The 24,358-nt window shown below is 38.8% G+C and overlaps 2 protein-coding genes across 5 annotated transcripts in view; both read left to right on the plus strand.

Annotated features, from left to right (window-relative positions):
* The window catches only part of ppip5k2 (diphosphoinositol pentakisphosphate kinase 2), a 39,237-nt gene extending 34,255 nt beyond the window's left edge, over positions 1–4,982 (plus strand). The window contains exons 28-32 of the mRNA XM_042731969.1: positions 20–82; positions 869–889; positions 2,897–3,040; positions 3,140–3,253; positions 4,040–4,982. Of these exons, the coding sequence (XP_042587903.1) occupies positions 20–82; positions 869–889; positions 2,897–3,040; positions 3,140–3,253; positions 4,040–4,293 (596 nt within the window). The 3' untranslated portion in view covers positions 4,294–4,982. The remainder of the gene's footprint in view (positions 1–19; positions 83–868; positions 890–2,896; positions 3,041–3,139; positions 3,254–4,039) is intronic.
* Positions 4,983–14,994: 10,012 nt separating this feature from the next.
* On the plus strand, positions 14,995–22,444 carry macir (macrophage immunometabolism regulator). 4 transcript variants are annotated; one of them, XM_042732095.1, is made up of 4 exons: positions 15,100–15,135; positions 15,607–15,684; positions 18,297–18,330; positions 21,418–22,444. In XM_042732095.1, exon 4 carries the CDS (start codon positions 21,425–21,427, stop codon positions 22,055–22,057), a length of 633 nt encoding a protein of 210 aa, XP_042588029.1. In that variant the 5' UTR covers positions 15,100–15,135; positions 15,607–15,684; positions 18,297–18,330; positions 21,418–21,424; the 3' UTR covers positions 22,058–22,444. The 4 variants fall into 4 exon arrangements, with proteins under 4 accessions (XP_042588031.1, XP_042588028.1, XP_042588030.1 ...); XM_042732097.1 differs by lacking the exon at positions 15,607–15,684 and having other exon boundaries at positions 14,995–15,135; positions 21,422–22,444; XM_042732094.1 differs by lacking the exon at positions 15,607–15,684 and having other exon boundaries at positions 14,998–15,135.
* The last annotated feature ends 1,914 nt before the right edge of the window (positions 22,445–24,358 follow it).

The following is a 24,358-nucleotide window of genomic DNA, read 5'->3' on the forward strand; positions in this document are numbered from 1 at the left end:
CTGTTTTTCTCTTTCTCAGAGGCTACGCGTGGTTCTGCTGTAAAAAGGTTTTCTATCTCATTTGCGCGACACCCAACCAATGGTATGTTTGCTTTTGTTTGTATAATTCCTAGTTACACGTCTTCCCCTCACATTCAGTTTTTGAGTTTTTTATTATTTGTTCTTCTGGATATAAAGTTCCTCCATCAACCACAGGATAGGGAACAGGAATATTAATTTTAGAGGACTAAAAATACCCATTCAACACACCGGGAACCAACCGTTTATGTCTCATTACATGCATTTCAAAGATTGCTGTCAGTTCTGTTCCTTCATCTGTGTGAAAGCACAATATGGTTAAAAAGGGAATTATTTGACACATTTTGTTGGTACGTAATATTTGCCGGTTTATTTGTGGCTGAATGAGCTAAAAACTGATTAAAAATGTTGAGATTTGAGGTGAACAGAATTTGCTGCTTTTATGCCTATTTAAAGGATATATATAATATAACACTTTTTATTTTAACCTGTTTACATTTATCTGCATATTTTAGCTTTGCTAACGCTTTACATGTTTTCTGTGTGAATAATTTTTTTTTTTTTTTTTTTCAGTTCCAAATTCTATAGTATACACAAAACTTTATGATCCAACAGAGTCACATAAATTAAAGAGGAATTAATAAACAGCTGAAATGTAAAGCATTGTTTAAAACACTTGTATCCCTGAAAATGTAATAAATGCGTTGTAGTGTTTTATAAGTTGATAGCATCTAAGATTATGTTTTTGGAAGTTTAGAAAATTGCATTTTAAAATTTTAGCATACCATTTTTATTGTTTGTTTGTTTGTTTGTTTGTTTTTCTTTTAATCTGCTTTTCTAAATGGGTCAGTGTTTTCCAGTATGTTCAGTGGTAAGTGTTAAACATGCTTAATATACTCCTTCTATCCTGTCTAATTAGTGTTTACTTTATTTTGTAGTAAGTATTTAGATCTAGTCTTTATAGCCTATTTTTGACCCTTACCAAAAAAAATTTAAAATTCAGAATTCTATTTCATTTTTAACTTTATCTATCCACAAGAAAATTATCCTCTGCGCATTGTACTTTTTTGGTTTATTCCTTGCATTTGCAGATGGAAAAGTAACACATGCTTGTTTGTACTTTTTAATGTTTTTTATTTATTTATTTATTTATAATTACTGGGACAATCTTATCTTTGCATTTAAAACCTATTCTAAGTAAATCACCAAACCTAATAATCTGAATATTGCCTAATATTTGTTGCGCCCCTTCGCTTATTCACTTCTTAAGATGCCTCTAGGTAATGTGTTTTTAACAACATTAGCAAATCAATATGGGTGTTAAGTAGAACAGCACTTCAATATAAATATAAATAATCTAAATGTAATCAGTTCAAATTGAATGAGTCCACAGTAAAATACCAGTAAATCCACACTTATTGCATATTCTGCATGAACTGTTGCTTAGCAACCATTAACAGGGTTAGACTAATGAACTCAAGAATTCAGAAGAATTGGTTCTTTTGGATTTTAATTTTGATAAATGAGAAACACTTTATAATACTTACAAATCTATTAGTTTATAGTTAATCATAGTTTATAAACTGTAGCTAATACATTAATAGACTAGTGAGTTCTTCATTCATTGTCACTGTAATTAACACAATTATTATTGTTTAATAAGCAAGTTAGATAATGCTTTGTTCACGACTTATTAATCATAAATAGTCCTCACTTTAGGTCACGGAAAATGGGAAAATGTAATTAAGTTCTTTAAACCAACCTTTAGTTTTACTTTCACATACATTATAGGCATAAAGGTTTTTGCACTGTACAAACTGTATATTCTATCCCATAAACCCACCCATCACAGGAAACTAGAGATAGAGACAGTGTGAGGGTTTAGGGGATAGAAAATACAGTTTGTACAGTATAAAAACCATTACACAGATTAACAGTCCACATATGCAAGTAAACCACTTATCCTGTGTGTGTGTGTGTTTGTGTGTTTATGTGTGTTTATGTGTGTGTGTGTGTGTATGTGTCCTAAATGTATTTGTAAACATTTTAAGGGACGGTGAGTATGAATGCAATTAATGTTCAGTAAAGGTTGATTTAAAGCACTGAATAAATGACATTTTCCCATTTTCTGTGACCTAAACTTTAACAGTTCCTTAACTATGAGCTTATTAAACTATAATAATTGTGTTAATTACAGTGATAATGAATGAAGAACTCACTTGCATAGTCTATTAACGTTTATAAACTATGAATTAACTATAAACTAATAGTTTGTTAATGATTTGTAAGTACTTGATTAGTGTATACTTATTATAAAGTGTTACAATGTAACCATTTATGACTGTTGGTGTCTTTTGTATTATATAACTGTTGCTGGTGTGTATTAATACAATAAACCATGAGAGACTGTGTGTTACAGTGGAATAATCACTGTAATGCATGGCCTCTCATTGCTTATTGCTTTTATTAGAAAGACTCCTGAAGATTATATTCATACATTTTCTGCCAAATTGCATGATGTGAATAAATCAAATCATAATCGTGTTGTTTCACTAAATCCATCTGAGAAATGTGCAAAAAAAAATAAAACGTGTACAAGGTAGGTAGATTATCATTTCCGCTTCATAATTTCACCTTGGCCAGTGTTTTTGGTGACTGAAAGTATTGTGGGCTGTTCTTTGTGTGACCCATCTGCCTCCATCCTGGCCACCTCAATCTCATGTTTGACCGTGTTGTTGCTTGTCACTTTCAGAGGAAATGGAACGACATGTTTCTATCATGTGTCCAAGATCTCAAGTTATAGTTCACGCTATATGATTATCCTAGCTGAAGATGTTTTATAGTCTTGATTCTGATATTCTGGTATATTTCATTGAAGGTTTTGAGTTGTACTCCATGGTTCCTTCAATCTGTCCCTTGGAGACCCTCCATAATTCCCTGTCTCTCAAACAAGTGGATGACTTCCTCGCCTCTATAGCCATATCCCATGATCCAGTCCTGGAAATATCAGCATCCTCCCCAGGTACAGTCAAGACATCATGCGCTGACTGCCACTGTATAATGTGTGGTTTACTGTACACTTGTCTTAACTGCTTTCTATTTGTTTCATTTGTTCCCTCAGCTGTGCCCACCAAGAAGGCTCCTTTGAACACTTACACTCCAGCAAAAGTTTTGCCCTGTCCATTCACCCAATCTCTCGGCAAGAAGACGTGCTCAAAAGAGAAGAGTGCATCAGGCATGTTGCATTAAATGCATATATTGATGGTGAAATCTTCTTCTTCTTGCAGCCCATAGAACTGCTTGTGGGAAAGTTATGAAATTTGGTGCACAGATAGAGGACAGTCTCTATATTATCCACAGCAGGTTTGGAGTTTCTAACTCAAACTTTCTAGTGCCGCGGAAAGGCTAAATTTGCACTCATGTTTATGCTAATAATTTTTGAACCGTAAGGGCTAGAAACAAAATTATTTTTTTGTATACCATAATTAGAATTTTTGCGGTCAACATTTTCCACAATTTTGAATTTTCTGAAAAACTTACTTTTCCTAACTCGGTCTAGACGGTTTTGTCTGATTTTCACCAAAATTGGCGAATCTTCTCAACGCTTTAGTGGATTCTGACCAAACTTGGTGCGTGTTATACCAAGCATGACCTGGGGCCACGTGAATAGTTTCAGCGCAATGCCACCTAAATGTCATCTTAAAAACGGACATTTTCTTTATAACTTCTGAACAGTCTGACCAGCAGTTTGGTCTCGTTAGATTTGGAGCAGTATACTGAATATACAAATGATGTCCGATTTTTCCTATGTCAATTGGCTGAAGTGGTACAAAATCATCTGAATTATAGTGAATGAATGAAAAAAAAAATCTTATCCAGTAATCACAAGCAACTAGAAAGTCCATAGAAAGAAGTCATGCAAACTCATTGTTCAAAAGGTGTGGGAAGCTCAAGATATTTTTGTCACAATCCAGTGTGTCCCTTTCTGTTTGTTTACTCTGTGTATTTTTTCCCCCTTCAGATCATGATGATTTTCCAGCCAGAAAACCCAGAGCAGTTTCGGCAGTTGTTTCAGAGCATGGTGTGAGTAGTGGCAAAACCTCACAGCCAAGTTCAGAGACCAAGCAGCCCAAGCCTGCTTCCATCCTTCTGCTACCTGAATCTCATGACCCTGCTGTTAAAACCCAACAACAATCCAGTGGCACAGCAACACATGAAACCCCTGCTCTAGAAAACAAGAGTGCTACGAAAACCGTGTCAGGCTTTTACACATGACATCCATCTGCAAACCCCCAACCAGGGCACAACTAAAAACACGGCTATCAAAGCACACATACCAAGCTCATGGACAACTGATGCATATGTCAACTGGACCCAGTGAACCAAAACTCACAGAGCATGTTACAGGCCTCACTTCATTACTTTTAGTGACAAGAATTTGTCATCATTAGCTGTACCTTTATTTTCATTTAAAGGAACATCTCACTGAATGTTTGATACCAAAACACAGTCCACCAAAATATATCACATTGTTGTAATTACAATCATATCGTAGGCTTATTTAGCTTTTCCATTCACCTTGAATGGTTCAGAAGAATGTGTTACATTTATCTTGTATATTTAAATGTTGAAATGTAAAAGCTCACATAGAATTTACTTGTCATAGTATGACATGTTGCTGCAGCTGGTTTTAATTCTTTTGGAATATTTAATGAATGCAGCACTTTCTGGGGCCTCATCAAACAAGGTCCAAAGTGATATTTCTTGTTTAGAAACATATTTTTAATTCATATAATTGATTACAATCAGACTGTACACTTCTTTCTCTCCACTGTAACTGACATCTGCCTTATGTTAATAATTACTTTTCCATCAAACTGAAATTTAATACAAATGATGTGTAAATTGGGAATGAAATTTGGTATTTTTAAGTTCTTGAAAAATAAACAATTTAGTCCAAACTATATTGTGCATTAGAAAACTGGAAATGGTTGAATAGTTCTTCAGTAGCCACTTCTTCATATCTCTGGCCCCAAAGTATTTTGTGTTCTTATCTAATTGCATAATTATATAGTACTTTTTTATATTTCTGGCCCCAAAGTATTTTGTGTTCTTATCTAATTGCATAATTATATAGTACCCAATCCTGTCAAATTTTGGTCACAGTGCCGTTGTTTTTTTTTTTGATGTAATTAATAGGAGGTGGTGGGGGAATATGTTGCTTTTTTTAATGAATGCAAATGTGCATATCCAATTCATATTAGATTTATTTCCACATATGAATGAGGGCTAAAAACCAGTCTGAGAATATCAGAATCCATCAAGGTCTTCAGTATTACAGGAAAGTTACACACAGGTGAATTTGATTAGGGTTGGACCACTGTAGGAAACCTGATCAAACACACCAGAACCAGCATATTAAGATCTTCAGAAGCAATGTTATTACAGGACAGGTGTTTGGAATGTACCCCCGGGTTGGACCTGTTCCACCGTTATTTATAATTTATTGAGAAAATACTGTCGATAGGAACACTGTTCAAGAATTGACTTAAGATTAAATAAATTCCATTTGAGGCCACGGCAAAAACCGCACTAAAAGTCTAAGACTGCAAGCTTACGTTGTGATTATTTACTTCAGGTGATTACAACTGAGATGTAGATAAGCTAATTGTAGTGCAGTGATGGGGCTCAGGACACTTTTGGGACTGACTAGGTCTAAATCAGGGGGACCTATCCTGGTAATCCTCAGCGACTTGCTTCAGTGCAGAGAGTTCAGGGCCATGTATTTACAAGCTTCTTCAAGGTGCCATTTTAGTACATATTTCCCACTCGCCTTTGCATGAAATTATCCTACTTTCAGACTACGCATGAAACGACAAGCTCATCAAGGTTGACTGGAATTTGCTATTGGTCAAAAGCACTCGTATCTGCTCCCAGTTATTTTAAAGGGCCAGAGGTCTCTTCAATCTGGTCCTAGGAGTTGCTAGTGTCCTGCACTGGAAAGCACCAACCCACTGCAGCACAAGTCCCCCATTGAACAGGGGAGGCAAGAATATTCTAGAAATCTTGACAATGAGCAGTAATCAAACTGCTATGTTACCCCTAGAGCAGCATCCATCTTTGTCAGTGACTCAAGGGTAGGCCATGTATCATATCAACACTAATTTGACAAAGCAATGCAGTAGACAGCGGAAGACCCGGTTGTGGAGCTTTGCAGGTCCAGGAGACGGCACACTGGTTTAAAATTGAGAATCAGACGCTGGGACTATGTGGAAACACCACGTTTTCTATTTCACCATGTGACCATGAACATGCATTCTTTGAACATTTCTTCATCTGTGTTATGTTGGTGACTAACAAGCCCCAATCCTTTCGCACTACCTAGGGATACCATTCAATGGGTATTTATGTGGATAATATTACATGAACACCCCCCAAGACAGCCCACACCGCCCGGTACTGTATGGGGGTGTTGTGCCGGGCCCTAGATGAGCAGCGTAATCGTTTACAGAAATCCCATTGATGGGCACTGCAATTGTCCTAACTCCTCTAGACGCCGTTTTAAGATTTAGTGCACTGCACTCACTTAAAATTACAAAGCATGAGAGTCTTGACCTAACAACTTTTCATGCATCCGTGCGTGGACAAGAAATTTTATCTGATGTTCTAGTCAATTCTTAGCAAATTTATCTGAGACAATATCAGAGATGATACATAAGTGAACCTGCTCCACTGTAATTACTGGCCAGTTCTTTTAAGAGGGCCATAGGGTAAACTATCACTCTCTGTTCAGGTTTTTTTTTCTTCTTTTTTGATAGACTGCATCAACTGTACATAATCCTGCTATCAAGGGAATTGATTTGATCATGGTCAGGGCCGAATCGCCTGTGCCCAAATAGATTACAACGAGGGCTACATCCCATCCTGTATAAATGGAGGTCAAGATCATCCTGGTGGTTTATGCACCAACCCATTTCAGAAACACACCTGAAGACTAATCAAGTCTTTCTAGGCATATTAGAGACGTTGAGTTGAGTTAACTGGGAATACTAGTTACCAGAAGAAGGAAAACCGAGGTACAAACACATAACTATGGGATTATCGTTTGTCTACAGTACCACTATTTTAAAGACAGGTTACAAATTCACCGCCACAATACCCCCATGCGGTGCACAGGAGCCACCAGCCCCAGGCTTGAAACCCATGTGGTGTGCGAGACTGGACCAAGACCCCATCACTCCAAGTGGACATCTAGTCTGTAAAACTGAAAACAAACATGTGTGTGGTGACGCCCAACTGGCTGCCGCACAAATATCCTGCGGGAGGCGCTTGCTAAGACAGTGGCTTCCCCCGAACCGGGTTGGCCAAAACAAACAAACAGCTGATCAGAAGGGTGTGCAGCCCGCGTTTGCTCCACGTACCTGCGTAGAGCCCACACAGGACACAAAGCATGAAGCTTCCTGTTTCCTGAAAGTCAATGGAGAGGTTTTGACAGAGCGGTCAGCTCAAATGAAAGTACACTATTAGCTCTTGACAAAACTTTAGGTGTATACACCGCATTCAGATAACATCCTCAGATCTAAGGACTTTAAGGTTCACAACCTGGCTTCCAGAACCAGTTGCTTCAGGTCCCACAATGACGGCACCATTGACTATGTAACGGGCCTCAGACAGTGTGCCCCTTTAAGGAATCAAACGGGAAGCGGTTGCATGCTTGGCGCAGCACCATTTATGCCCACATGATAGACTGAGATGGCTGCCAGATAAACTTTCAGCGTGGAATAGGAGCGACCACCTTCCAACAATTCCTGCAGAAAAGTCAAAATCCTTGCAATCAGGCACTGATACTGTGAAAAAGATTTCCGCCTACAACAATCTTCAAAACATGTGCCACTTCATTGCATAAAGCCCTCTTGTTGACAGTGCTCTAACACTCTGAATTGTGGTCACCACATTGATAGGGGAGCTCCGCTGCCATCAGATTCTCCCTCTCAGCAGGTAAACCTACAGACCCTCCTGACGCAGACTGATCTAGAGTGGGCTGTATCAGATCCACCGGAAAAACTCAAACAGGGGGTGGCAGGGTCCTGGGACATACATGTGATAGACTGTCCACAGCCAGCGGGGTGCTCCTGTCTGTGATTGAGAAAAACAGTGGGCAGTGAGTGTTCTCTGCAGATGCAAAAATATCCACCTCAGTGGATCCCAGATCCGTGCCACTATTCGCGGGTGAAAGCGCCACTCCCTGACCTGCGGACCGCCCCTGGACAGCATTCAGATGGCCCGGGACATGCACTGCCCTGAATGTCGCTAAATGTTCGCTGCTCCACATCAGGAGCTTCCGACGAGCTAGCTGCAACAGTAGAAGAGAGCGAGTACCCCTTGTCCGTTTATATACAGGTGCTGGTCCATATAATTAAAATATCATCAAAAAGTTTATTTCACTAATTCCATTCAAAAAGTGAAACTTGTATATTATATTCATTCAATACACAGAGAATGATATATTGCAAATGTTTTATTTCTTTTAATTTTGATGATTATAACTGACAACTAAGGAAAATCCTAAATTCCCCAGTATCTCAAAAAATTAGAAAATTGCAAAAAGGTTCAATATTGAAGACACCTGGTGCACACTCTAATCAGCTAATTAACTCAAAACACCTGCAAAGGCCTTTTTAATGGGTCTCTCAGTCTAATTCTGTAGGCTCCACAGTCATAGGGAAGACTGCTGACTTGACAGTTGTCCCAAAAGACGACCATTGACACCTTGCACAAGGAGGGCAAGACATAAAAGGTTCATTGCAAAAGAGCTGCTGTTCACAGAGCTCTGTGTCCAAGCACATTAATAGAGAGGCGAAGGGAAGGAAAGAGATGTGGTAGAAAAAAGTGTACAAGCAATAGGATAACCGCACCCTGAAGAGGATTGTGAAAACAAAACCCATTCAAAAATGTGGGGGAGATTCACAAAGAGACTGCAGCTGGAGTCAGTGCTTCAAGAACCACTACGCAACAGACGTATGCAAGACATGGGTTTTCAGCTGTCGGATTCCTTGTGTCAGCCACCTTTTGAACAACAGACAGTGTCAGAAGCGTCTCGCCTGGGCTAAAGACAAAAAGGACTGGGAACTGCTGCTGCGTGGACCAAGTTATGTTCTCTGATGAAAGTAAATTTTGCATTTCCTTTGGAAATCAGGGTCCCAGAGTCTGGAGGAGGAGAGGAGAGGCACACAATCCACGTTGCTTGAGGTCCAGTTAAAGTTTCCACAGTCAGTGATGGTTTGGGGTGCCATGTCATCTGCTGGTGTTGGTCCACTGTGTTTTCTGAGGTCCAAGGTCAACGCAGCCATATACCAAGTTTTAGAGCACTTCATGCTTCCTGCTGCTGACCAACTTAATGGAGATGCAGATTTCATTTTCCAACAGGACTTGGCACCTGCACACAGTGCCAAAGCTTCCAGTACCTGGTTTAAGGATCATGGTATTCCTGTTCTTAATTGGCCAGCAAACCTCGCCTGACCTTAACCCATAGAAAATCTGTGGGGTATTGTGAAGAGGAAGATGCGATATGCCAGACCCAAGAATGCAGAAGAGCTGAAGGCCACTATCAAAGCAACCTGGGCTCTCATAACACCTGAGCAGTGCCAACAGACTGATCGACTCCATGCCATGCCGCATTGCTGCAGTAATTCAGGCAAAAAGGAGCCCCCAACTAAGTATTAAGTGCTGTACATGCTCATACTTTTCATTTTTTATTTTTTCAGTTGGCCAAGATTTCTAAAAATCCTTTCTTTGTATTGGTCTTAAGTAATATTCTAATTTTCTGAGATACTGAATTTGGGATTTTCCTTAGTTGTCATTATAATCATCAAATTAAAAGAAATATAACATTTGAAATATATCAGTCTGTGTGTAATGAATGAATATAATATACAAGTTTCACTTTTTAAATGGAATTAGTGAAATAAATCAACTTTTTGATGATAATTCTAATTATATGACCAGCACCTGTATATGACACCACTACTGTGTTGTCTGTTCTGATTTACACGTTTTGCCCCTTGATGCTGGTCTTAGTGCTGCTGACCACTCCCCTCTTACAGAGCTCCCTATCCATGTAGTGATGCATCCATCGTCACCACTATACGTGACGAAACCCTGCCTAGGGGAATTCCCTCCGATAACAAAGCTCAGTTCCCCCAGGGAATCAGAACCTGAACGCACAATGTTGTAATTGTCACCTGTCTGTTTAAATGCCGCACGGCATTCAACCTCGTGCTCGTGCTCAGCGCCCATCTCTGGAACGCACGCATGAAGAGGAGGCCCAGACGGACAACTGCTATAATCGAGGACATGAGCCCCAGCAGTCTCAACTCTAAATGAAAATGGACCCACTTGCCCAGCTAAAACTGAACCAGATAGCTGCGAAAATCCTCCGCCCTTCATACTGACAGCATAGCTGTGTTCTGTAAGGAATCTATCTCTAAACCGAGTTATGAAATCTGCCAACTTGGAACCAGGGAGCTTGAGATTTATTAAAAATCCCAGAGCCCGCAAATGGAAAACAAGTGCTCGTGTCTGCAACACTGCTTGCTCTCTGCGGTCAGGAGCAGATCCTCCAGATAGGGAAGCACTCTCATGCCCTAATGCCATAATCGAGCCGACACCATTCATAAAAATGCACGGCGCCAGTGATATCCCGAACTGTAGGACTTGAAACTCGTACACAGTCTCCTCAAAGTATAAGCTCAGAAACTTTCTGTTTCAACTGCCGCAGATCCAGGATAGGCCGTAAGCCTCCGCTTTTCTTTGGGAGGAGGACTGACTTTATATTTAATGAGAATTTAATAAAATATTGAAATTTACTAATTAGCCTATAACACTTTCATTGTACAGAGAGCAAAGAACGATTAAGTCTAGCGAGTTTAAGCACTCAAAATCTTCTATAATAATCACTAAAGCAGTTTACACTGTGAAATGAATATCTTACTTACATTCGTACATCTTCAGTTTGTTGTTCCTGATGAGAGAGTTCGCCAGAGAAACAATGGCGTTTCAGTGATGACTCATCTGAACGCTTCAGATTGGCCATTGCATTCATAAGCTCAACAGAATTGTGTGTAATTGATTCAGATTTGAATTTAGCAGCTGCTGATGTTTTTCTTTTGTTATAGTTTACAGGACAAACTGCGCATTGCACCTAAAATTGTTTGGTGTGATATGATTCCAAATTTATGAGGGCCAGAGGGGGGACCAAGCTGTTGTTGACGCTTGTTGACATGGGGGCACTGGTCCCCCCCCGCACCACGGGTTGCATGCAGAATGTAGTCGGCCGTGGAACGCACTTCCACCATAAGCATGTCACACGACCTCGCTCAGTTCTAACAAGCAGATGGCTTGATGAGTCTGGAGCAAGGACATAGAGCTTTGTGACCTGCATGTGCAGGCTTGCTCGCTGAAAATCCTGCCCAGCTGCTTAAACAAGAACCGGCAAGGATCTGTCAGAAAAGTGAGGGGACCTGTGATACCACTATTCTGCGTGGGCACCAGGTATGCCGCCAGGGAATGTTCCATTGGGGGGGCTGACATCAACCCTGCTTCCACCTCTCCCTCGAGCTTTGTGAACCTGTTTGCACCAGAGGAGGGGGTAACATGGGCTTCGGCTATGAAGATGTGAGCTCCGCTACACAATCCATATAAAACGGCAGGCAGGTTCTTGCTACTGTCTGCACCAGAGACAGATAGAACCCCCTCAAGCACAAGCTCTTTTGTACCGGTAGAGGGGCAGGCCACTCCACCAACAACTTCTGTGCCGCTCCCTGATATAGATCAATGAAGAGATCTTCCCCTGACTTGCTACCATCCGAGGGCAAGGGAGAAGCCGGGATTTAACCTGCCTAAAAAGCATTGTCGGATAACTCTTCACCAGCATCCAACGGGTCAGCATCCCAACACCCAAACTCCCAATTAAACTCTGGAGTAATCAGCGGAATACCCCCGGCCTCCTCAGCTTCTACATGATCGCCCCAGCTCCCCACGGCCTCCCCAAAAACGGCCAGAGCTGCCTCTGGATCAGCCTCCAAAGGACAGGAGCGGACTGTGACTGACATCTGCCTCACCAAGCACACGCTCCACAAATGCCACACGCCGCTCGAGCGTGGAACGACGGAGCTGCTGGCAATGCACACATGCTCCAGGGTTGGACAGAGCCAACTTAGCATGGACAAACTCCAAACACAATGGGCAGTGCTCGTGAGTATCCTTTTCAGAAAGCGAATACCCACATGCCATAGGGTAGGGGTGAGACTGTTTCTTGTGCTTAGACATTCTGAAAAAGAGTTAATTAGCCCTTGGTAGAGGAGCTAAACTTGAGCTAAGAAACACTTTTCTTTGTTTGTCTGTTTTTCTTGCCTTATAGTTTTCAACAAGGATCACCACCTTGGGCTTTCTCTCATGAAAATGTGGCATGATGGTGTTCTAGCAGCATGATAAAGAGCTGAAGAACAAAGGGAATGACGCATGCGACTGCATTTATATGCTGTGGACAGGTAGCCCCTCCCACGTCGTCATCCGTTATTGGGCTTTCAGGCATGAATATAGGTGTCTTCAGCAGATGGCGCAAGAGTGCGATATCCCATAGTCATGTGTTGTACCGAGTGAACCAACTGAATGGGAACTTCCAGGCAGGTTTGCAGGCGCAAGTTGGAGATAAACTCTGCAGGACACCAGCCCTCCAGAACCAGTTTGGATGCCCCTGGATTACAGAATTCTTCATGGAGTTCATAAGAGAAATCCCATCATAAAAGTGTTCAGTATTCATCCTCTCAAGAACTTACACCAGCCCTCCAGAACCAGTTTGGATGCCCCTGCTACAGGATGTAAGGTAGCCTCCAGGTTGATGGCATCTCTTATAAAAATCAGTCCAGGAATGTATAAAAATTACCATAAGGCACAGGAGACATCCCCTCCATTCTTAAATGAAGGTGATCTGGTCACTTGCACTTATTCTGGTGAATCTATACTGAAAGGGATTCATAAAGGGTGGATATAATAAATGTCTCTGGAATTTGGGCTTTGGGCTTATTGAGTGAACATGAAATTATGGTGGTTTTGTTTTGAAATGTTTTAATATAGGTTGGATGTTACTTTATCAATGCTGGACTTCCAACATGTGCAATCAAACTCTGCAAATTATTCAGAATGCAGCAGCACGACTGACCTTCAGTGAGTCCAAGAGAGCCTCCGTCACATCTATCTACATTCGCTACCAGTTGCAGCTTTCATTAAGTCTAAGACACTGATGTTTGTGTACGGAACAGCCACATGGTTTGCACCTTCTTAACTCAACTCACTCTCAAGGCCATTGCACACTGAGTCCGAAATTTTTGCTCGTTGAAATATAAATACAACCTCACGTTGTGTCAATTATGTTTACACACTGCCTCCAAAATGTTTGTCCTTAATAAAAAAAAATTGGATCCGGTTCGATTTTCTGTGTTTTTCGCATCCGTTGAAAAATAAAAAAAAATCACAAGAAAGAAGCTGGCTGTTCACAGAGTGCTGTATCAAAGCATGTTAACAGACAGTTGAGTGGAAGGAAAAAGTGTGGAAGGACAAAATTGCACAACCAACCGAGAGAACCGCAGCCTTATGAGGATTGTCAAGCAAAATCTTCACAAGGAATGGACTGAGGCTGGGATCAAGGCATCAAGAGCCACCACACACAGATGTTTTCAAGGAATTTGGCTACAGTTGTCGTATTCCCCTTGTTAAGCCATCATGAACCACAGACAACCTTTGCAGACAGCATCAGAGGCGTCTTACCTGGGCTAAGGAGAAGAAGAACTGGACTGTTGCCCAGTGGTCCAAAGTCCTCCTTTCAGATGAGAGCAAGTTTTGTATTTCATTTGGAAACCAAGGTCCTAGAGTCTGGAGGAAGGGTGGAGAAGCTCATAGCCCAAGTGGCTTGAAGTCCAGTATTAAGTTTCCACAGTCTGTGATGATTTGGGGTGCAAGTGTCATCTGCTGGTGTTGGTCCATTGTGTTTTTTGAAAACCAAAGTCACTGCACCTGTTTAGCAAGAAATTTTGGAGCACTTCATGCTTCCTTCTGCTGACCAGCTTTTTGAAGATGCTGATTTCATTTTCCAGCAGGATTTGGCACCTGCCCACACTGCACCAAAAGCACCAAAAGTTGGTTAAATGACCATGGTGTTGGTGTGCTTGACTGGCCAGCAAACTCACCAGACCTGAACCCCAGAGAGAATCTATGGGGTAGTGTCAAGAGGAAAATGAGAAACAAGAGACCAAAAAATGCAAATGAGCTGAAGACCACTGTCAAAGAAACCTGGGCTTCCATACCACCTCAGCAGTGCCACGAACTGATCACCTCCATGCCACACCGAATTGAGGCAGTAATTAAGCAAAAGGAGCCCCTACATGTACAATAAATGAACATACTTTCCAGAAGGCCAACAATTCACTAAAAATGATTTTTTTTTTAATTGCTCTTATGAAGTTTTCTAATTTTTTGAGATAGTGAATTGGTTGTTTTTGTTAAATGTGAGCCAAAATCCTCACAATTAAAAGAACTAAAGACTTAAACTACTTCAGTCTGTGTGCACTGAATTTATGTAATACACAAGTTTCATAATTTGAGTTGACTGAAAATTACTTCTGGAAATAATTTATTGAGATGATACTATATATATATATATATATATATATAATATATATATATATATTATATGTTAGTGTAATATTATAAAACTTATATATATATATATGTTAGTGTATATATTACAGAAGTAATTAATTCACGACATTTGTCGTATCCTATTGTCTTTATCTTTACTAAAATAAAAATATCTAGTATATCTAAGCCTATTTAATGGGGGGTCCCGGATCCCCCAGCTCACCTCAGTTCGAGCATTGGTTTGAAGTCTTTTTTTGTAGCACCCTTGGAAATTTACTGAGTCCCCTAGTGGCCCCTGATTGAGAAGCACTGCTTTACCTCGCGTCACGTGACTGGACCCGAGGCGTCCGCGGCTCACGTCACGTGACTGGCGTCGACGGCAGACTCCTCTGACAGGATCTGGTGTGCAGTCTCTCTGAACAGGTTTGATTTTACACTCTTTTCTGCGTTACAATACGGTCACTCCGCATCGATCAGGGCGCTGTCGGTAAGCTCGCGCGGGTGCGATGTTAAATCCGCGCGCTGCTGCTGTAAATCGCGAAATGGTGGCAGTGTCACAGCCCAGAATAAAGACAGTGTTTGGAGGACGCATGTCTGTTTTACTGTATATTTCCGATCAGGCGTATTTGACGACGAAGCTGTTCCTGAACGCGTCTGTGTGGTGCATCTGGTTCTCAGCACAGTATTGCAGTCCCTAATATTATATATGTCGAGCATCATCATCATCATCAGGATAAAACTGGCAGATTCCTCGCATAGCTCTCACTAAACCCTCAACATCATCGTTTATCATCATTATTAATTATGATTTTACATCATTCGCAATGTCCAAAGCGTTAAATGGCGCATCAGATTTCTGCTGAAATGCTACAGTGATCTTTGGTTCTTTTACAGTAAAGCACTGGCCTGGTTTCTCGAGGTTTATCCTTCATATCCTTGTCTGGCATCAAACACATTTCCATAAGAACAGTGGTGGGTTACATCCAGCAATCTATCTGTCTGTCTATCTATCTATCTATCTATCTATCCCATCTATCCATCCATCCAGCAATCTATCTGTCTGTCTATCTATCTATCTATCTATCTATCTATCTATCTATCTATCTATCTATCTATCTATCCATCCAGCAACCTATCTATCTATCTGTCTGTCTGTCTGTCTGTCTGTCTATCCATCCATCCATCCATCCATCCACCCATCATCTATCTATCTATCCATCCATCCATCTCTATCTATCTATCTATCCATCCATCCATCCATCGTCCATCTATCTATCTATCTATCTATCTGTCCATCTATCGATCAGTCTATCTATGTATCTATCTATCTATCCATCCATCCGTCCGTCCGTCCGTCTATCTGTCTGTCTGTCTGTCTGTCTATCTATCTGTCTATCCGTCCATCCCCCATCCATCCATCCATCCATCCATCCATCATCTATCTATCTATCTATCTATCTATCTATCTGTCTGTCTGTCTGTCTGTCTGTCTGTCTGTCTGTCTGTCCTTCCATCCATCCTTCCATCCATCCATGCATCCATAATTACAGATATATTTGTACAAACTGGCACTCCAAACAGTCTTAGAGAAGACAGATGGTTTTTGTTTTATTCTAATACTGATCTTGGCAATAAAATCATGTAATTATAGCACTTAACTAGCGTACTACTCAGTGTTGCCATCGTCTTTTCAAATGTGTAAATGATTGTGTGATTCATGTGTTAATATACTGATGATTAATAACTGTGTAAAATAATGATCTTAAATATGTTCGTTCGTTTATTCATTCATGTCAAGTGAAAAAAGGACGTTACATTATTAAGCACACCCAAATCTTAATGATTTCTTATATCTAAACAGATTAGTGGAATATATCAGGAACATGTGCTGTCAAATAATTAATCGAGCTTTATCACATCCAAAATAAGTTTTTGTTTATATAATATATGTGTGTGCGCTGTGTATATTTATTATGTATATATAAATACACACACGTGCATGTATATATTTAAGAAAAATATGTTGGTTATATATTAAATATATTTATAATATAAATTATATAAATATAGACACAGAACACATATATTATGCAAACAAAAACTGTTATTTTTATTCAGTTAAGCATCTGACAGCACTATCAAGAACAATATATGGATCAATGGAGTTGTTCCTTATAAGCCCACTTGATGAAAATTTTAATATTAATAAAAGCAATATTATTCAGGTAGTGTGCTTAAAATGCAGTACGAAAAATAATAGTTTATTATTGTTATTATTATTTATTCAGCAATACAAGACAAATAAAAAAGTTGTATCTACATACTTTAAAGCATAATTCTGTATTTAGAATAAAGTGATGTGTATTAAGGGTATAAAGAATAAATTCAGATTTTGATTCTACTTTATATTTGCTCATTAAATGTGCCATTGTTCTTTCCTATGATATCACACTATTAGATTTAAAGATAATAAAGAGCACAAGCATAACAATAGATATGTTAAATTTGCATAATATTTACTAAAATAATTAGATAATGAAAATTAAACAATTGTAAAAAATAAAATAACTTGATAATGTGTGAAATAAACAGATTTGTCCTTCCTGCAGCCTCATGCATCGATGTCCGCAGAGACTGAAAGGCCCCTTATATTTGTCGGATCTTAATGGTGGCCAGAATCTTGTTAGATATCTTTTCCCACATCACTGGCACATCATCATCCTCGCCAGTCGAAATGCTCCATCGTCGCTTCCCAGCGGCTGAGGCCCGACACCTTTCGAGGCTTTCACAGCTTTTGGAGTCAGAGTGTAATGCAAATGCCAGATTTGAGTTCCATTTCATACCTCCTGAACGGTTTTCTTTTTTTCTTATTTTATCTGTCAAAATGAGTCAGCATTTGGAATCGTCTTTCAGTGTTTTGTATTTAAGATCCATTCTCCTTGAAGTTGAGCTGAGCCTCCTATAAGCCTTTCTCTGCCGTCTATAGACTTCATATCTGTGCATGTTCTATAGGTGCAACTGTTTCTAATTGAGAAAGTTACCTCGGAAATGATTAAATAACATCTGCCTTAACTGTGCAGTTTTATCTAAAACATTATTTGGCAACTTCCCAGCTCCATTCGATTTATAGTTTGTGTAATTTGTTGCTCAGCACCTGCCAGTGACAGTCTTCAAACTTTACGGCTTCAAAGTGCTGTCACATAGACTTATGCAAATGTTAGTTTTAACTCAGTTTGCTCTACAGGGCTTGACGCCTTACTTTCTTACCAAGGAGAAGCACATATGCTCATAAATTTGATTTAGGACTGCATTAAAATATATAGGGGCACAGTGAACATTTATCAAATAATGTGTTTTTCTTTAATAAAGGGATGCAAGGAAAGGAAACGTTCACAAGCCAAATGATTTCATTTTCTTTATTAGAATACAAAATGTACAGTAGGTTTTTTAATATATCTGCTTCAAACTATATTTAATAATTTTGTACTTATTTACAGGCCAGTATATTGTGGTGATACTAGTAAAATCTAAACGTTGAACTATATGCGTTAAATAATATTCTTATTCTTTCCTTCCTGTGACAGGCGGCCCAGACAGAAGACACAAGAGCAGTGTTAGGTAAGTTGCTTTCAAAAAGTACATCATCAATATTGTATTTAAATTACTTTTCTAATTACTCTGTCTGAAAAGTAATTTAGTTACTCAATAAGTAACTTAATTATTTAAATTGTTAATTTTAGTTCAAATAAACCTTAAATTAGAGACAGTAGAAATTAAACTCTTTATTCTTTCAATTTGAGTCGAACGTGGAATAGTTTAGCGTTTTAGTTTTAAAACAAATGTAATACTTAAAAATTTTAACTAAAAAATGCAAAAAATAGAATTAATCTGCAGAATATCTGAATAATAAAAAAGCTCAAGAATGTTAAACATTTATCAAGCTGTAAGCATTAAATTAATCATGCACATATGCTTGTATTACCATACAGTACATAAACAACATTGATATTTTGAAAACTAAATACTTATTGCTTAGCACATTAACATCGACATCTGATAGTAGATCAGTAAAACACTAAATATTTATGAAACATTCATCATGATGCAGTGTAAAGATTCCCATTACTTTATATGACTATATCATATTATAAATCATATTTTTATTATACAATAGCAATAGAAAAAAATTTAAATCCTTGTTTTGTTTGACATTATATGTAGCTTAGTAAAAAGCTATAGGCTATAGTAGAATAAAAAGCCTATATAAATCTGAATGCATATCATATTTCAACATATTGCACTCCCTTGCACACATTTCAGTTTGGCAAGTTTATGCCAAAAATATTAACTGTTTATGAAAAGCGCAACTAGTGAAATCCGTTTATGTAAAAGTTTATGTAAAAATAATAAATTACAGAAATTATATCCTCTGCTGAATGAAGCCAAAGTCACTTTAAGGGTAGTCTATAGTCTTTGATAAAGTTGTCAGATTGCGCTGCTCTTCTGAGGTAAATTCCGGCTTATTACTCATAGCAGGTCTTTTTCCAAAGACGTTAAAAAGTAGATGAAGGGTTAGTCCCTCAAGCAAAATAATTCTATCGGAATCTAGGTGAGAAAGGTGTTTGCGATTTTGTGTTTGTGTTAGTTATTAGCTCAGAGTTAGTAAGGTTTTATTTTTCTCAAGTCTTTATTTTTTTATTTTTCGTTTATTTTTGATTTAGTTGAGAGAAGTTTTTGGGGTAGGAGTTGGCAGAAAGCGCACCCTGTTTTTTTTTTTTTTTTTTTTTTTTTTTCTTTTCCAAAAGCACAATGTGTTGTTGTTATTGTCAGTGTACACACATCAAAGTAAACCCTTTTTAGATTTGATTGATTTTAGCCTTATCTGTATCTGAGTATATTAGGTTATGTTCTCTATCAGAAAATACTGCAAGTGAACACGCCGGTGGGCAGAAGGTTAAAGACGCAATATTCAATTTTACCTTAAGATGATAAATTTAGATTTCAAATTCAGTATTGATTTAAGAACTGCTGAAATTATTTACAGTATGTAACGCAAGTACTTTAGAAGTATCTGTAATTAAATTACCTAAAAATGAGCAGTAATCCCTCACTTTACTTTTTCAGTGGATAAGTAATTTTATTACAGTAATGTGTTACACCCAACACTGCACAAGAGTTTACATTGAATTAAATGCCAGATAATATTTATTGTGTAACTGAAATACCAATAATAACCATTAACCAATATATGAATAAAAAATAAACTTTATGCATGATGTGTGGCTTTTAGTTATTAACAGGCCTGAAATGCAGTGGGGCTCTTATTTTGAAATGTCTGTGCTTTACTATCGCCTGCTTCTCATTCAGAAGATAGAAGAAATGAGGAAAGATGGAGAACACTAATTGAATATTAAGGCTGTAATAAAATGGTCTAGTGAGATAAATAGTAAAGCTTTTTTGATTTTATTAGGGAAACAGGGCTGATGAATAGATTTTAAACTCTGTTCCACACTCCAGAGCAGTAGGTGGCAGAAAAGCACCTATTATGTTGGTTGCCAGCCTCTGTTAAAAACCAAGAAGAAGATAAAGATAGGAGATAAAACATACAACATATTGTAATATAAAAACTATAAAGTAAACATTGTCATAATAATTTACAAACAGTCGATCTTAAACAACTTAATGGAATAAATGTGCAGTGTTCACTGGTGCAAGAGCAACATGTATTTACTTGCAATGCTCATATTTATTTAATAATCATATTAGGCAGAATCCTAGCTAACATATTAGGTGATTCCTGTTTTTCCATCCTCAAATTTAAGAGTTTTACTGTGATGATTAAGCGTGTGTCCAGGCATCAGACTTGTCAGCTGTGATGTCTGATCATATTTTCATTAACAATATTTGAGAATTGCTTACTCTTGTTTGAACAAACCTATCCAATATTTCAATCACTTAATTGCTTTGAGTCTTAATATTGTTTGTATATGTGTATCTAGTATTTAAATCAAGTCATATGCGTACATTTTTAAATAAATAATTGAATAAATATATAATATCTGAATTAATAAGTTTTGCATTGGTGTATGTTTTGTTAGGAGGACAATATTTGGCCGAGATACAACTATTTGAAAATCTGGAATTTGAGGGTGCAAAAAAAAAATGTAGATTTTGATGAAATCTTCTTTAGATTTGTTCTTATGTGGTTCTTAGCAATGCATATTAAAAAATAATTTGTGATATATTTACGGTAGGAAATTTACAAAATATCTTCATGGAACATGATCTTTACTTAATCTCCTAATGATTTTTGGCATAAAAGAAATATCTATAATCTATCAAATTTAGCTATTGCTACAAATACACCCATGCTACTGGTCCAGGGTCAAATATGTGCTAGACAATGCTATAAATACAGTATAGCTAGATCTAAAACCTGGAGGATCTTTTGCATTGATTTAAATCGTCATATTATCCAGCCATGATGATATGAGCCTTGCTCTATGGTAAAGTCCAAAGACATTATAGACATAACAGCATAACCTTTGGTAAAGCTGCTTTAAAACAATCTGTATTCTGAAAAGCAGATTTGACAAGGAATGTGCATTAAAAAAGTAAATGATGAAATATAGGCTATAAAATTTTGTGTTATTTGTAGCATAATATATGCTATTTATTCCCCACATAACTCCCTGTGTGTTTCAGCCAGGTCATGTCATTAAAGATGGAAATGGATGCCAGTGGAGTGTCCAGGGCACCCATATCTGTTCTGCCTGCTGCTGAGGTCAAAGCCACCCTGAAGCCAGAAGGCGATAAGCCCCGGTGCTCCAGCACTCCCTGCTCCCCCATTAAAAGTACTGTCTCAGGATACCAGATCCTCCACATGAACTCCAACTATCTAGTGGGCTTCACCACCGGTGAGGAGCTTCTTAAATTAGCCCAGAAGTGGTCTAGCCCTGACAACAGCAACACAGAGGCCTTGCCCAGCCCCATCAAAAAGCCTGTGGATTTAAGCCTGCACCGAGCCTCGCGGATTTACAAAGCCAAAAGCCGTTACTACCAACCGTATGACATCCCAGCCATCAACGGACGCCGGAGGCGGCGCATGCCCAGCTCGGGCGACGGCTGCTTGAAATCGATGGTGAGCGGGGAGCCCAGCAAGGCCTTACACGGGCCCCTGCCCCTCTGCCTGCTGAAGGGCAAGCGGGTGTACTCCAAGTCCCTGGACTACCTCAACCTGGACAAGATGAGCCTCAGGGAGCCGGCGGACACTGAAGTGCTGCAGTACCAGCTACAGCATCTCAATTTGAGGGGTGAGCGCGTGTTCACCCGCAACAAGACATGAGTTCTCAGAAACGCCCACCTGCCCACAGTTGTCCGGCTGTGATGTAGGGCCTTGATTTTTACCACTCTGATTATAGGCAGTTCACTACTAAAGTTGGGTGACCATACGTGCCATTTGTTTTGGCCAGGATTTGTTTTGGCTTTGTTTTTCTGTTTTCATACTTGCTGAAGGTAATGATCGAAAAGTAGTTTGACCAATAACATGCAGGCATTGTACATAATGGACCAATCATGGCGTGTGAGAAGGTGGGATCTTCAAACAACGTTCAAAGCAATGCAAATACACATAATTATTAAGTGTGTTCGACTTAGAGCGGCACTGCTCAAACCGATCATTGTTTGACATCACCGTACCTCGAGAGCATTTCGAAAGCATAAGGAGCTGTTTGTTTTTTTTTCTATATATTTTTTTTTTGTTTGTTTTATTTCATAAATCGGTCGGTCAAGCACTTGCAAACAAAGCCAATACTTAAATATTTTAGGCAATATTGAAATCCTAGCCCGGACGTGTCCAGGAAAAATGGCACGTATGGTCACCCTAACTAAAGCCCAAAGTATACTTCAGTTTTTAGCATACAGTCCACGTTCAGTGTGCGTGATGCAGATTTTGTCACCAGAATAGTACCCACGTACCCTTGCACGTGCAAGTCGCACATGCGCATTGACTAGGTTTTGCACTAATCAGTTGTTCCACAAGGTGGCAGCACTGGCCCGGGCTGTTGTTTCACAGTTAAAAACTAAACTAGACACAGGACAACAACAAAATAGTGGAGACTGCAACAACAACAGACGGATCTTTAGATTAAAAAGTACAAAGATATTTTTAGCGCTCATAACTTCTGGAGATAAATAGTGCAAGATGATATACTATCAAATGGAGCATACTTTGAAAAAGCTCTGCCTTAGACTATACCTGTATGCATTCAAATGCAAAGTATAGTTTGGGCTCAAGGAATCCATAGACCACTAATCTCGTTTGTTAACCAGAGGAGTGATAGAGCACCATGAGGCCCAGTTAGGAGAAACTAAAGGAGTAGTTCATTGAAAAAGACAAATTCTGTCATTCTGTACTCACCCTCGTGTTGTTCCTGATTTTTTGAGAATATTTGGAGAAAATTTATGCAGCTCTTTTCATACAACGACAGGAAATGGTGACCACCTATGGCTTGTGTGCCATATTCTAGATTTACTAAACAGGGCGAATTAGCATGAGAGTCATCTCGTAAAAGTGCTGATGGGAGTGGAAGGTTCTGCGGTTGATCTACTGACAGAGTGCACAGACACAGATCACTTTCATAATGAGCAATGCAATCCGCCAAGAGAAGCTCAATTCAGCAACTATCACACCCATGTTAAGAGCAGAATGGCTCAAGACACAAATACCAGTGAATTTACTACTGCAATCTGTTCATTTAAACACTCTCCTCCCAGAAATGTTGCGTCTGAAAGTGAAACTCCTACAAATGCAGTAAAGTCAGCCACAAAAATAACTTTTCTGGGTGTCTTTAATAAATTTGTTATTGATATCTTGATTAAATTTGTGTCCCGTGAATAAATGACTTTGATTTCAGTCTGTCGCACAAATCTAGCAAGATACTTTGGAAGACTTGGATTATAGCAAGCAAGAGTTATAGTATAGACTGCTTAAATGGTAGGGCTGCATGATTATTTGAAATAAAACAAAAAATTAATATGGCTTAGTCTGAGTGTGAAATCGTAAAGGCTGCCATTTGATTAAATAAATGTATGCACTGCGTGCTTCAGAGTGAAGCGCGTCACTATGTTCATTTACACGCAAGCAGCTCGTGGTCCAGTGTTTTCATCCATCAACTCCAGTTTTCTGCCGAAATAAAAGCTTGATGCATCATCATTTGAAAGTGAAGAATTAAAGACTTAAAGAATATTAGTAAATGATTGATTGATGATTATTTGTTTGTGAGTGATTAATTAAAGACTTAAAGAATATTAGTTTTTTCATTTAGGTTTTTCTCCTGAAATCATGCAGCCCTAACCCTAACTGACTTTGTATGAAAATGAACCGCATTAAGAAACATTCAGAATTCTTCTTTTCAGTTTGTATAAACCTGAGGGTGAGTGAATAACGGCATGATCACTATTCCTTTATCCAAACTACAAATCATTGTAAAAGTGTATTGGTACAGGGGATTCATGCATAGTGTAGTTTTTCAGGGTTAGCAATAAATGGTGTGGCTTAGTTGCTGAGTTCCTACTGATATTCGTGAGTGTGAGTGTGTTGTGTGCAAATTGGACTTTTGGAAATGTTTTGTGATGTTTTTTTTTG

Source organism: Cyprinus carpio, chromosome B10 (assembly GCF_018340385.1).
Source record: "Cyprinus carpio isolate SPL01 chromosome B10, ASM1834038v1, whole genome shotgun sequence".
NCBI lineage: Eukaryota > Metazoa > Chordata > Actinopteri > Cypriniformes > Cyprinidae > Cyprinus > Cyprinus carpio.